This window comes from Acinonyx jubatus, chromosome E4, assembly GCF_027475565.1.
Source record: "Acinonyx jubatus isolate Ajub_Pintada_27869175 chromosome E4, VMU_Ajub_asm_v1.0, whole genome shotgun sequence".
NCBI classification, from domain to species: domain Eukaryota; kingdom Metazoa; phylum Chordata; class Mammalia; order Carnivora; family Felidae; genus Acinonyx; species Acinonyx jubatus.
The window spans coordinates 25,988,500-26,003,207 of record NC_069395.1 but is presented as its reverse complement, the minus strand read 5'-3'; the positions used below and the strand labels follow the sequence as shown (position 1 = coordinate 26,003,207).

At 60.6% G+C, this 14,708-nt stretch overlaps 1 protein-coding gene and 1 long non-coding RNA gene across 3 annotated transcripts in view; one reads left to right on the top strand and one right to left on the bottom strand.

Moving 5' to 3' along the window:
- Positions 1-13,651, top strand: part of LOC106972886 (uncharacterized) — a 66,441-nt gene extending 52,790 nt beyond the window's left edge. The window contains exons 4-5 of one of the 2 annotated variants that reach the window (XR_008293251.1): positions 7,192-7,366; positions 8,138-13,651. This is a non-coding gene — a long non-coding RNA (uncharacterized LOC106972886). Of the gene's footprint in view, positions 1-7,191 lie in introns of both variants that reach the window. The other variant, XR_008293250.1, reaches the window with a different exon arrangement.
- LRRN2 (leucine rich repeat neuronal 2) overlaps positions 2,408-14,708 on the bottom strand; it is a 61,314-nt gene continuing 49,013 nt past the window's right edge. The window contains exon 2 of the mRNA XM_027074827.2: positions 2,408-5,479. Within this exon, the coding sequence (XP_026930628.1) occupies positions 3,104-5,245 (2,142 nt within the window). The 5' untranslated portion in view covers positions 5,246-5,479 and the 3' untranslated portion in view covers positions 2,408-3,103. The remainder of the gene's footprint in view (positions 5,480-14,708) is intronic.

The following is a 14,708-nucleotide window of genomic DNA, read 5'->3' as shown; positions in this document are numbered from 1 at the left end:
CGGCCAGTTAGGCTGTCTAAATAGACCTCCGGGGCACGGTCGCGCTGTCCCCCCCGCCAGGCAAAACACACCCGAGCCATGCACCTGGCTCTCTGTGCCAGGGGAGAGGCTGCTCACTCTCCTTTGCTCGGTTTCTAGCTCTTCTAGGACACAGCAACCCGCAAGGTGCCTCTTCCTCCCTGTCCCCAACTGGCTACGGATGTCCCTCTAGTGGCATCTCTGTGACAGAAAGGAGGTCACTCGCTCCATCCTCTTCCACCTCGCCTAATTTCTCTGGGATGGCCACCACGTTTAGGACTGGGATTCAGAGGAGAGACAGGTTAAACCCCTGTGACTGTTTCTCCCCCCAAGAAGGAGGGATTCATTGTCAAGGGTGCAAGCAGTATAAGCCCCGTGGCAACGGGGAGGTGGCTTTGCCGCGAGAGCCTGGATGCCTGAGACCAGGAGCCTGACTCGAATCCCCTTTCCTGGGGACCCACGGCTTGTATGATTCCCGTAGGGTTCCCGTCTGTAACTGCGGAGTCCATGCGAAAGCAAAGCGGGTTCTTTCACCTCCCAGCCTACTCCTCCCCCCCCGCCCCGCCCCCGTCTTCCAACCTCAGGCACGTTTACAGGTACTTTGAACCAGCAGGCTCCAAGGCCCTGGGCCCCCAGCTGTGCAGATGGCCACTCTTTGAGTTGCTATGACCAGGCCCAGGGCTCACAGGGATGTTCTAGGGGTGGCAGCAGAGGTAGCAATGGGATGGGGCTGCAGGGCTCCCCAGGCCTCACAGGGCTCTGGGGGCTTATTCAAGGGAACAGCACCTTGACTCTCCTTGCCGTGTGGGCCTGTCAAGGAAGGCAGTGAGCGCCTGCTGTTCTAGAGGAAAGGACAGGTGATGATTTCCAACTCCCGTTTTCCACGCTCAGCACGGGACCTGCCCCACGTCTTCCCCACAGAGCTCTGGATCAACCCTCACCGATGGAGAGAACCAGCTAGATCCCACAGGCCATTTCCAGCCAGTGGGTAGGGCTGCCCGGAGTAGCTGAGGTGACCCCAGAGCTCCTCAGGTAGGGACATTGTGAGGCGTTGGCAGTGTCGGCCATGGGTGCCCAAAGGGGAAGGGGAGCCCGTGTGTCAGATCTCTGCTTTCCCAGCCCCCTCCCCTAAATAGCACATAACTGGCCCATGGGAAAAAACATGCACGAATCAGGGCAGAGGGTGGTCATTTCGTGATGGGGGCTGAGCCGTCCACCAGTGGAGGGGAGGGGGCCAGAGGCACCATCCTCCTGCCTCTTTTCTGACTCTCCTGGGACCAGAACCTGTACTGCTACCCATAAACACACTGGGGCCGGCAGCGGAGGGAGCGAAACCTTCTAGCCCCCGCAGGCTGGACTCCGTGGTTCTCCAAGTGTGGTCCCGAGACTCTGAGAGGAGCGCTGCCCTCTGGCTTGGGGTGAGTGTCCTCCTTCTAGGTTCCGTGGGGCCCGATGCTCCGTCTCCTGGCCTGGCTTCCACCTGCGTATACGTTTGCAATCCCCATGGCGGCTTGGAGCCAACCCGCGATGAGTCTGCCCTCTGGGTCTGTAGCACAGGGGCGCTCAGGTTCCGATGCTGCTTCTTCAGTCCCAGGAAACCCAGGGCCGTCTCAGCCCGTTTCCAAAACCAAAGCTGTGGCCAGTGGCCTCTGCCCTGGAGCGGCCCCCTTGACCGGGCACGGCAGCCCCCTCCCCTGGGCTCTATTGCCTTTCCGACAGAGACCCCTCTTCGCATTTGGTCCTAACAAGTCAATCTGTCTTAAAAACCAAAAAAGCAAAAAAAAAAAACAAAAACCAAAAAAAACCACCAAAAAATACTGCAAACCAAACCAGGCTCATGGCAAATGATACCGAAATGGACCGGAAAGATCCATGCAGCAATTTCTTTCTCCCACAGCCTTCCCCTCCCCAAATCCTCTGTCACCCCACTCCCCCTTCTGCCCCAGTGAGCCAAAGTTCTTGCTGTCTTGATGATTTGCAATTCTCTGCATGACTCTGCCTCTTGGGTTTGTTTAATTAGAAATAGGCCGGCAAGTGCTTCCTATGCACTGGCATGTTAATTGCTTATCAGGGAAAGAGAAGGGGTGACAATGTTTGGTGATGGAAATTTCCACTCTCTCTCCCTCTCTCTCTCTCTGTGCTTTCCTCCCACCCTCTCCTTGCCTCCTGTGGTTCCTCCCTCTCCTGTCAGCCTCCCCCAACCGCCCCCCCCCACCCCAGCAGGCCCGAGTTCAGACCTACAGGGAACACCTGTGCCCTCTGTCACCATCTCCCTCTCCCCTCCAGTCCCTTCCCAGCCCCTCCCTCCAACCACCCCCTGGGTGTGAAGAGATTCCAGAGCACAGAGCTTTTCAGTTACACTTAGTATTCAAAGATTATCCTCCCTTGGTTTCCTTTCCCCCCTTACTATTGTTATTCTTGTTTATTTTTATTTTTTACAAAACAGGAGAAAAGAGTGAACTGGGTTGTGGGGAGGTGACACGTTTCTCCACAAAGGTACAAAATTGCCTATAGAAAGTCAACCTCAGAGTGCCAAACCGGCTGCCAAGATCAGGCGTTCCTGGGCATCCCTCTCCCCAGATGTCCTTCAGATCCGACCAGGGACCCACTTTGGGAGCGGTCACCCCACGGTGGGGAGGAGAGGCCTCCCTCAGCCCTTGCCCAGGAGGGGAAAGAGCAAGCAACTGAGACTGTGCAAAGAAAGAGAAGAGGAGGGGGCGCATCCTGTGGGCCAAGGGCCTGGGGACACAGGCAGGGGACATCCAAGCAGAAGCCCGGGAGCCTCTGGGCACACAGACAACTAGGGGGGGGGGGGTGGGAGGAGGCTCTCGCCAGAGTCCCTCCTGTCCCTTGGAGATGCTCATCAGAATGTCAGCGGACAGGCTCCCGGAAGGTAAGGGCAACTTTTTGGAGGCGGTGGGAGCGCCCCCCTGAGGCTACAAAGCCTGTCTGTCTTGGTCCAGCTGCCAGGCCTCAAGCACGCGGGTCCATGTCACCTTCCTGGCAGGGCATCTGGCCCAGATCGCTTCCCTTTTGGTAAAAAGTAGTCCTCGTTATTTGTCTACTGCTGAGAGCGGGCCGAGCTTCAGGAATTTTGTAGCAATAGTGGTGATGGTGTTTCCCCTTCCGAAGACTGGGACAGCTTCCTTCCAGGGTTCCAGGGCAAGACAAGGGGCACGGATACCACTCGCACGGAGGGGGCACTCCCCCAGCCCCAGAAAGCCCAGGCCGGAAGGAGAGGCCACCCACCCGCCCCCTGCCTGGGCTGACCACCGCCAAGGTGGGCGGCTAGCCCGGCTGCCAGCAGGAGGACAGCCAGAGCCAGGATGGCTATGAGCCCTGGTCGGTCCCCTAAGGCTCTGCGGCAAGGAGCGGCCTCTTTAGTCCTGGTCCATACACATGCCAGCTGGGTGTGGGCATCGGCAAAGGCCACTTGCAGGCAGGCCCAGTACTCCGTGGCCTGAAGGAGGCGGGTGATGTTGTAGCTGTGGGTTCCCCTTGGCAGGCGGGCCAGAGCAGGGGCCCCCTGGCCCCGGGGGGAGGAGGTGCTGGACCAGGTGAGGTTGGTAGAGACTGTGTTGGGTGGGGGGACCCAAGACAGCAGGATGTGGTAAGGGTGGGTCTCCTGCACCCGGAGCTCCAGCCCCCATCCCTTGTCCCGGCCCAGCTGCGGGGGGGCCCGGCCGACGACCACGTTAACCGTCTTACTGTCAGCCCCCACCAGGTTCTGGGCCACACAGGTGTACAGGCCTGTCTCTTCTGCCGTCACCCTCCGCAGCTCCAGGGTCCCCTCGGGGTACACCCGGTATTTCCTGCCAGCACGGGCAGGCGTCAGTCGAACCCCGGCCGGCGTGACCCAGTAGATCTCGGGTTCCGGTTCAGCCAGTGCCCGGCAGTGTAGCACCAGGCTCTCTCCGCTGGCCACCTGGAGGCTGGGGGGGAAGCTGCGGGGGGAGATGAGGGGCAGGCAGTGGTCCGTCATCTCCCGGAAGGGCACCTCGCGGACTGGGCGGCGCTGGAGGTCGGGCGGCTCGGCGCACAGGGTGGACTGCGGCTCGATGAAGCGGACGCGGGTGCCCGTGGCGTTGGCCCAGCGGATGACGCAATCGCAGCGGATGGGGTTGCCATGGAGACCCACCTCCTGCAGGTTGGGCAGGGACTCCACCGTCTGCTGGTGCAAGGCACTGAGAGCGTTGTTGTTGAGCATGAGGGTCTCCATCTGGGGCAGGTGGTGGAAGGCGCGGGGGTGGATGAAGGACAGCCGGGGGTTGTTGGTGATGTCCAGCTTGGTCAGCTCGGGGAGGTTGACCAGGGCGAACTTGTCAATGGAAACCAGCTCCTCCATGTTGTTGAGACCCAGCTCCTTGAGGTGCAGCATGTTGGCAAAGTCCCCAGGCCCCACCCGCTGGAGCGGGTTCTTGTTCAGGTCTAAGAACTTGAGCCCGGGCACCTGCTCCAAGGCCCGCCTGGGCACCTGGGCCAGCTGGTTGTCATAGAAGGAGAGGCTCTCCAGGCTTTGCAGCCCCTCCAGGGCGTAGTCGGAGATCTCCCGAAGGTTCATGCCTGCCAGCACCAGGCTGCGCAGGTTGGCCAGGGGCCGGAAGTTCATGTCCAGGATGGCGTCTACCTTGTTGCCGCCAATCATGAGGATCTCCAGGTTGGGCAGCATCTCAAACCAGCGGCCGTCAACGGCCCTCAGCAGGTTGGAGTTGAGGTGCAGCCTCAGCAGGTTGCCGAGGCCGGCAAAGGCCCTGGGGGCGATGCGGTAGAGCTGGTTGTGGTTGAGATAGAGCTCCTGCAGGCTGGCGAGCCCCGCAAAGCTGTGGTCCTCCAGCCGGCTCAGCTGGTTCTCCTCCAGGTGCAGGCTCAGCAGCTGGGGCAGGGCGCGCAAATCACAGTCCCGAGCGTCCGAAAAGCTGTTCTGGGACAGGTCCAGCTCTGTGAGGTTGGCCAGGTAGTTGAGCTCACTCTGGTCCACGTGGACGATGCTGTTGCTCTGCAGCAGTAAGGTCTGCGTGCCCGCAGGCAGCCCGGGGGGCACCGCCGTCAGGAACAGGTCATTGCAGTCCACGGTGGTGGCCTCACGGTAGGATGACCGGGGCGTATACCAGGGCCGGATCTGGCAGGCGCACTGAGGGGGGCAGGGCACACGCCAGGGTACCACGGGCACGGCGGCGGCGGCACCGGCCACCCACGCCAGCAAAAGGGGGGCCACGAGGAGCCTCATGATGGAGCCACAGGGTAGGGAACCATCCGCAAGGAGAGTCTGGAGTCCTACTCTTAGCGGTTCGCAGGCCGAGGGTCAGCAGCCTTGCCAGGGCCTGGGGAACCGCCCTCCCGGGACGGTCATTCTACGTGGGGATGGGTGGGCATCGCTTCTTGCCCTCCTGGGTACGGCTCTCCATCCTTGTCTGCTGGGGCGGGGCCTGCTCATTCCTTGCCACGCCCCATCGGGGCAGCCCTGGAAGAAAAGGATGCACAGTCAGGAGGTGGCAGAGAAGCAGAATCTACTCCCTCCTCCCGTGTCACCCCTGCTTGACTCCAGAGGGCAAAGGAACGGAGAGACGGGGACAGCCAGGGCTCCTGGGTTCCGTCCTACAGCCCTGAGGCTTGGGTGTCCTTTTCTACCATCCGCTGGGGGAGGGAGCAACTGTGAGTCTTCAGGGAAGGGGGGAGAGATTGAACTGGGAAGCTTCCGGGAGAACTCGGGAAGGGGTGTACGTGCACGTGTGTGGAGGAGAGGAGATGCTAGAATGACCGTCATCTCCACAGTCCTTCTGAGCCGAGAGATGTGGAGTAGATTCTCTTACCTTCTCACATCTCCCCTGCCCTCTTTGGCTCACTGGGTAAAGTTTCCAGGCATCCCTCTGAGCAGTGTGTGTGTGTGTGTGTGTGTGTGTGTGTGTAGGGGACGGCGGTGGTTGTGGAAATAGTACAGATTCGAAATTCCAGGGTGGGCTCTCAGGACTCTGGAAGTAGAAAGGCAATGGTCCCTGACCCTATGCCCAGACAGGCTGGGGAAGTTGGTGCTCCAGCCTGGGGTCGGCATAGGCTCTCCTAGTGTATGGCTTTGGTTTTTGCCAACTTTCCCGCCCGGAGGCAGGACCTGCCGACAGCCTGACTGAGCTCCCTGGAGGAAGGTGGTGGGGTTAGGAAGCCTGGGTCTGAGCTCCTCAGCCCTGCAGGTAAGACCTTACGGGACCTGTCCCTGGCCGATCTCCTGGCTTCTCTTGCTGTTCTCTTGCTGTTTGCCTCTCCTTCTATGACGTCCTGTCACACGTATACATCCCAGAGGCCCTTGCCTCCTGCCTCCCACTTACCAACTATGCACAGCAACACTTTTGAGTTGAAGTTACCCTGACGTGCCCCCCTTCTCGTGTCTCCTCATGGCCTCCTAGACAAGTCCTAGTGGTTCTCCAAGCCTCTACTTAAGGTCAGTCACCTCCTACAGAAGCTTCTCCCATCCCCCTCCCCAACTCCCGGCTGGCTAAGGGGCCCACCTTACGCTCTTACAGTGTCCCATGCTTCCTTCTGTCATAGCCTGGACCACACCACATGGAAATGTCTCCCCAGCTGGAGACCTGTCTTGGTCATCATTGGGCTTAGAGCACGCAGCAGGTGCCCAGTGAATGTGTACTCTACGAATCAATCTCTGTGGCCCCAGAGCCCCTTCCCCCAGGAGGTCGCTCACCCCGCCCCCCACCCCACAGCCTAGAATCTAAGCCACTGTTTCCCACCTCCTAGGTATGGGTAATCCAGGCTCCCACAGACCCCAAGGCCAGGCTGAATCACCCTGGAGGCAAATTCAGCCTTGGTTTACAACGAACATGGGGGAAAAACCAGGGGGCCTTCCTGGGCCCGGTCCCCTCACGAGTAGAAGTCCGATCTGGGTAGTTTTCCAACCGCGGGTTATGAGGGAAGCACACCAACACTTACTCGTCACCTGAGATTTGCCAGGACTCCACAGACTCTGAGTATCTTATTTCACTTAACCGTCAAAACGAGCCGACAAGATAAGCATTAATATAATACCCCCAGTTTGCGCATGAAAAAATTGAGGTTCTTCGAGGTTAAAGAACTTCGCTGAAGACACGTAGCTGGTAGGCGGCAGGAGACGGGAATCCACCCAAGTTCCGGGGTTGTGCCATTTACATCACGTTTCTTTGTCCTCAGGTCCGGCCGCGGGCCGGGTGCCCATTCTCGTGTCCCGGGACGATGCGTTCTACCACCTTCCAGGCAGGTGCCGCTCACCTGGCCAGAGGCGCTCTTCGCCCACCTCCCCCCTGCTTCCAGGATGCTGGGGAGGGGAGCGGCTGGAGGCGCCGTCCCTCCCCTGAGCAGGAGAGTGGTATGCCTGTTTACATTCGACTACCTCCCACCTTCCTCTGCAGCTATTTCTGAAGGTGGGAAAACAACCGTGACTTAAAATGCACAGAGGTTTTGCGTGGGGGTGTGTGTGCACTGACACGTAAAACTCAGAGCAAACAAACACACGTGCGCACACGCACGCACGCCCGCATACACGTGCAGCGGGAGCCCAGGGAACCTGGCCGCCCAAGCTAGTGACTGGTGGGCAGGAAGAGGGCAGGGGACTCTGTGGTGTACTATGTGGGCGGAGGAGGCAGGAACGAGCTGAGTCCCAGGACGGCCCTGTCACCGAACGGGACCTAGGCCGGTGGTCCTGTCACACGTACACATCCCAGAGGCCCTTGCCTCCTGCCTCGACCCGGCACGAGAGAGAGCAGAGCCCACAGGCGAAGAGATCCTACTCTGACTTCCCACCTCCTGCCAGAGCACGCTGGCAAAACGGATCGGCTTCTCAGAGCCTCTGTTCCTTCCGTCTAACATGAGGTTGCCGTTAGGATTAAGGGAGCCGAGTGGGGCGCACCCAGAAAGAGCTCAATAAATGTCAGTTGCCTCCCGGCTCCGGTCCTCCCCCAGGGCTGGGAGGCTCTCCAGCGGTAGGACTTCTCAGGGGGAACAGAAAGTGCGTCCAGGTCCTCCACGAGCCCCTACTGGGCTTGCCCACCGTGGCCCAGCGTTGCCTCCGGGTGGCATGGAGGAGCGAGGAACAGAAATAGATAACACGTCACGACATTAACCTCCTTCACTCCGGCAGGGCTGAAAACTGCAAAGTGATTAGAAGAGCGCAGGACAGTCCTGAAGGGCAGAGAAGCCTGCGGTGAGTGGAGAGGGGTCTCCCGCCAGGCCGGGCCGGGCCTCCCCCTTGGCCTTCAGACGCGATCTGAGCCGCAGGGGTCTCTCCTCCACCACCTTGGCTCTAACGCCTCCGTTCTGTGGAGGCTCAGCTGCGTGGCGGGGATGAAGGAACCACTTAAGACTGAATTCAAAACCTTTTCCTCCACCCCACGCAGCAGCCCCTCTGGCTGGGTGGGTGAGGCAGTGCACCTGCTCCCCCGCCAGGAGCCCAGGGCGGGCGTTCGGCGCCCAGAGGGAGGCGGTGGCTCAATGACTCACGTTCGGCCGCACCTCTGATCCCAAGGCTTGGCAAAGGCCCAGACGAGTCCTCCCCCTCGCGTCTGAGCGCACAGCCCCTTCCAGGGAGGTAGGCAGAGCTGCCCACTCACCTGCCATCGCCGTCTCAGGCTGTCTTGCACCTGCCCACCCGTGCAGGCTGATTAGCAGTTTCTGCCGGGAGCTGCGGAGAAAGCTAATTGTCTTCTATCTGTGATCTCCGGGGTGAGCAGGAGTTCACACGACTGCGTGGACATTTTCCCCACCTGGATTTCGAGCTCCTCGTGGCGGGGGCCATGCCGCACACGCTTTCTGTGCCCCCACGGCACCAGGCGCAGGGCCGAGCACGCGGAGGGGCCTTGTCGATGGACGCCAGTGGGGAGCCCCCCCCCCCATCAAGCCCGCGCGTGGGCAGAGGAGGGATTTTGTAGTCTCATCCTGCAAGGGAAGCAACTGAGGCTCCGATGGGTCACATGACTCGTCAGGGGTTGCACAAAGGTCCACGTGGCGGGGCTGGGATTCAAACCTAGGCCTCGGACTCCACAACCTGGGCCACCAGCCCAGCCAAAGCTTGCCGCCTGGCGGATCCAGGCCGGCCTTACGGGAGCAGAGCACGGGGCTGGCCCCGTGTGCCTTCAGAGATGACCTGGGTCCTCAGCTCCTCCGCCCCTACAGCCACCTGATGGGCCCCGCACACACCATTCCTTGATTCGGGGCTAGAGCGACCCCCCGCCCCCGACTTGGGGGACAGCAGAGGGAAGACATTGCTCCTGTGTGAGTGTGGCCGGGCCGGCACCGCAAACGGACAAACAGAGCCAGCGGGCTGCACGTGGACCTCGGCCTGCCCTCTGATTGGGGGCTGGGGGCTGCCTGCTAGCCTTGGCCTGCAGTGACAGGAGACTGAAAGCTCTGGGGCCACAGTCAGGGAAGCAGGGCCATCCACTCCAGGGTGGCACTGGTCCCTTACATTTCCTGTTAAACTCGGGCCCTTGGCAGAGCAACTAATGAAGACTTTGGGAGAAGCTGTGTCTGCGGCTGCTCCTTCCCTCCTTCTCCGTCGTCCGGCTGCTCCTACATGACAGGGGGCTCCCCCAGGAGGTCGGTGGACGTGGGCTCTCGCCCCGCCCTCCCCTCTCTCCCCTTCCCTCCGGTGCGGCCTCCACCCAGCCTCCAGAGCTGGAGCCAAGGGTCCGGAAGGAGCAGCGGCGGTGGTGATCGATGGCCTGGCCTTCGCTGCTTCAGCGTCAGGTCCCCCTGAGCTGCGGAGACAGATGGGCAGCGTAATTGAGTGTAGCGTTGATAAACTCCGGCCTCCTCACCGGCAGATAAGCGCGGGGTGGGAGGGGTGCAGAGGGAGGGAGGCCAGCCCTCCATCTGCGCACCTGGCCTCCTGCTCCTCCTGGGAGGGGAGCCCGGCCCCTCACTCCTACCTCTCATTTAATCGCAGACAAAGCAGGACCTCAGAGCCGGAGGCGACCTCCGCGTTTATCTAGTCTTGCAGAGTCTGAATTCCATAAATAACTTATGCAAAGGAGGAGCGGTGGAGCGGGAGGCCCGGGCTCTGCCATCAGAGTTGGAGCCTGGCTCTGCCGCTTGCCGTGTGACCTTGGGCCAGGCAGGCAGCCTTCGGAGCCAGTGCCTGAGCTGGGGAGCGGGGGTGACAGCCTCCTCGCAGGGCCTCGGGGAGGAGTGCGGGAGTCCCGGTGCAGGAAGCGCTGCGTTCCCTTCATTCGCCCCCCCTCACCCCTGCCTCTCCTTCCATCTTACCACCTACTTCTCATCTCTCACCTCTTGTGATAAAGAAAAATATTCTGAAGTGTGACATATGTACAGGAGAGTGACTACATGGCCCTCGTCCGAAGCGCACGGCTCGATGAGTTTCTCCGTGAGTAGGTACCCAGACGGCCACCACCCGGAACAAGACGTAAATGTTTCCAGCCCTCCAGAAGGTTCCCGTGTGGCCCTCCCGGTCAGTCAATATCCAGCCCCCACCTGGACTTAACCATTGTCCTGACTTCCGTCACCATCAATCAGTTTCATCTTTTAAACCCAGAATTCCTCTTCCGTCTCCATCACAACTCGGGACCGGGGACTCTGGAAACAGTTGACTCTGGCTTTAGGGACCCCCAGAGCTTGACGCTTGAAATTCCCTCACTTCATCTTCCTGCCGCAAAGGGGGCTACACTTCTTGGGTTGTCTCGCGGGACCGGCCATCTCCAGGAAGGCGGGAAGGCTGGTTCCTCTTAATCCCTCTTTGTTCTTCCACAATTCCCATATCTGGAAATCGCTCTACACCTCGGGTCCCCCTCTCCGGGGGGGCTCCTCGGGGCTGGGTCTGTGAGTGCCATGTGCTGAAGGCGGGAAGAGGGCGGGAATGACCTCCTGGCCCCACGCAGCCCTGTGCCTCTCACCCGACCTCCTTCACCCAAAGCCTTGCTGGGTTTTGGCCACCCCCCAGGGTGGCCCTATTGCCTCCTTTCCACCCCCAGACTCCTGGGTCTTCTCATTACGGAGTGTGGGGCACCAGGCAAGAGGACAAACGTGGGCGTGGCCAGGAAGGAGAGGCCCAGACCTGCGGCTAGCTGCCCCCGGACCCCTCCACCTGGCTGCCTCAGAGCCTCTTCGCCTCGACTTGTCCCACACCCCATGTCTCCCACCAAGCCTGCTTTCGCTCCGGCCGCCCCATCTCTGTCCTTCGGCACCGCCGCCCAGCAGTCTCCGAGGCTGGACATCTCTGCCACCTTGACCTGTCCCTCTCCCACCTCCCACACCCGCCACGGTGCCTGCACTTCCTTCCCCCTTTCGTTTCTTGTCTTGGCCCTTAGGATAGCCTCTCCTGGGGCCGCCTCCTCACCTCCCTCCCAGCAGCCCTCTCCTTCCCGGGCACCCCATGCTCCCACCAAACAGGACTTGCTAGTTTCTGCCACGCCTCGGACCCGTCCACTCTGTACAGCCCTCCTCCAGCTTCAACCTCAGCCACAGAGGCCCGTCCCAAATGCTCCCTCCTCTGTGATACTGTCCACGATTCCCTCCAAGAAGGGTGGGCTTTCCCACCGCCTCGCAGTCCCGAGACTCTTGGGGCAGACTTCCTCCTCCCCGACAGCACCTTCCTTACTGTCCGTCTGTGAGCCTGTTTTCCATACGAGGCTGTGAGCTGCTGGAGGAAAGGGTGCTTTCTTATTGATCTGCGTGTCCTCGGAGCGTGGCACAGCGCGCACTTTCCCGGTAGGGGCAGGAGATGGGCTGTGTGAACGGTGAATGGCAACCCGTCAGTGGGTCATAAAAACAACTTAAAGTGGGTCACAATCTGCATTTCAAAAAAATGAAATACAACAGAAAACGCCAGAGCGCATTGACGGTAGCTAGACCCAGCACCGTTTTGAGAAGTTTTATGCACACACATTCACACTTGGGTACAGACAAGAGCATGAGGCAAAAACCATGCAGTTTTTGCCCTTGGGTCACAGTGATCAAAGCTCGAAAACCATTATTCTACTGAACATCTCTCTTTGGTAAGGTGAGTCCCCTCGGCTCTGACGCCACTGGACGGGTGACATAAAGGAGAGTCTCAGGAGATAGACGGGACATTCCCGAGCCCCTTCTCTGTGCCAGGATTTCTATTTGCTCCCCACGACCTGAGAGGTGGCTGCTTCACAGACCAGAAGGCTCCGGCTCGGAGCTAGGGGGTCAGACCAAGGGCCCGCAGCTAGAGTGTAGAAAGCCCGGCCTGGAACCCAGGGTGTCATTCGCCAGCCCTTTCTATTTCCATGGCTCTGGTGCCACAAGCCGACATCTGAGAGTCCGGTGGTGGGGGCCTGGGGAGCAGGGAGGGAAGCGGTAAGGTATCTCCTGGGGAAAGGATGAGGGTTCCCTCCTCCACCGCTGCCCTACCTGCCTCTGCGATGTGAGGAGTCAGCGTTCAGTAAAATCCCCTCCTTGCCCCGGAGGACAGGGCCTTGTCCCAAGCAGAAGTCCCGGCTGGCCTGGGCAGAGGGTGCTAGAGTTCTGGGGTCCGGAAGGGAGCCTGCCTCCTTCCTTCTTAATTAGCAGGGGAGGGCGCCAGGAGGTAGGGCACAGCCACCGCTGTCTGGGGGCACTGCACACAGGACAAGTCTGCCCCCGCCCGGCTGCTAGGTCCTGCCGATCATCTGCCCACCCGCAGGTAGCCGGCCCGGACCCCTCTCCCCCTGTCCCGGCTCCCAGCCTCCCTCCATCATGAGCCGGCTGGTTGTCGGCCTGTCTCTCCCGCCAGGACCGTGAGCCCCTCAGGAGAAGGAACTGTGCTCGAGTCGCCGGTCCCTCCCACGGTCTGGCACACAGTAGGAGCTCAGGAAACATCTGTGGAAGGACAGCGAGCGGGAGGGCAGGAGGGAAAAGGAAGGCGAGGAAGGGCAGGTGGGGCAGAGCTTGCTTCCCAGCTCCCGGAGACCAGGCAGCTCAGAGTCTGGGCTCAGGCCCTTCTGCCTCCTTTCTTGCTACCCGCAAGGAGACCACACTCGCTCCCAGGGCCCGTCTCCCTTAGGTTTGCACCCCTGCCCCTGGCTTGGGCCTTCCCTCGGGGGGGGGGGGGCGGGAAGAACACACTGCTCTCTGACTCAGGCTTCTGCCTCTGGATTCGACCTGCTCCTACGATGGTCTTCACCCTTCTAGAGCTCTCCAGGCTCCTCCTCGGGAAGTCCCACGGACTCCATCAAATCCCGTGAGAGCTCGGGTTAGAGGTGCAGGGGTAGGCGCTAGAGGCAGCTCTGCGCCTGAGTCCTGGTGCTGGCTGTGTGACCTCGTGCGTCGTCACCCGGGTTCTCCCTCTGGACATGGAGCGGTAGCCTTGCTCATGGGGGAACCTGAGAAAGATGATGTCTGTAAAGCGCCTGGTGTTGAGTAGCGCCCCTTTCTTTCTTTGTTTGAGGCCCGGTCCCTGGCTTCTAGACCACCTTTGCACCAAGCCAGCACCGGACTGCCCCCCGTCAGTGGTCGTGTGGCCTCGAAGGCTGGCACCTTCTCCTAGGGACCCTACCACCGCGGGCTGCCGGTCCCTCCTTATGCAGCCAGCTGCCCTCCAACTGTGGTCCTGTTTCTAGTCTCCAGGACAGTCGCGGAACTCAGCTCATTTACAGGTCACTGATGTCTGACACAACTCGCACTCGGGAAACAAGGCGGCTCCTCCTGGCTTAGGTGAGCAGTGCCTCTGTTTCCCCCAGGTGCTCCCTGGAAGCCGGGAGAGGGCCCCTCCTGCAGCAGAGTTTAGATGTTTCAGCCTGAAACATTCCACACCGGCCACAGTCCCAAGTCGGGGGGGGGGGGGGCAGCCAAGCCTGGCTGCTGACCCACAAGCCTCTCCAGCCTCCTGCCCTGGAGCTCCCCTTGGCCCTCCTACGATCAAGTGGGCATGGTGGGAAGACCCTGCACAGTTCTGGAAAGGCTCCCTCCCACAGCCAGTGTCCCAGGACATCTCTTCAAACACACTAGGTCCCTGGGAGCCAGGTGCAAGGGCAGGGGGAAGAGTGGGAAGATGTCAGAGAGAGGCAAGCAATGCTCTTTCCTGCCCCTGGGCCTTTGCACGTGCAGGGTCTTTGCCCAGAAGTCCCATTCGTCACTCGCGCACCTTGGGCCTTCCTTCCCATCCCCGAGGTCTTCCCTGACCGCGGCCTCTCCTACAAATTAATCCATCCCTCGCTCCCCCCGCCATCCTCTGAGAACCCACGCCCAATATGATGTTCGATGTTCGTCCCTTCCCTCAGATTGCGAGCTGTCCCAGCACGGCGCTGTGGCTTTGAGGCCCTGGAAGGAACGGAGGGAGGCAGCGCCGTCTGACGTGAATGGGGAACTAGGTGAGGAGGTTTGTCTCTCCCTAGTGTTGGGGTGCGGACGGAGGGAACCCCAGGGCACGCTGGGGCGGGGTCAGGGGAGATGCCTGGCTGGGGGAGGGCCTGGGGCCCCGGGGCGGCTGAGGAGAAAGGCAGGCAGAGCGAATGGGGAGCAGACCAGTTAAACGAGGAGAAAGGCCAAACCCCTTCTAACGGAAAAGGAAAATGAAATCAGAATGAAAATTGATGAGGCGGAGAGAAAAGGAGACCCGTTTCATCAGCAGGTTTGCCAGACGAAGCTCGGAGATAAATCACGCGGCGGAAGGAGCCCCGGTGCCCGGCGGGCCTCGCTGCCTTCTCCCTCTGTCAGCTGTCTCAGGCAGCCTGGGAGATATATGGCTGCAGCTGAGG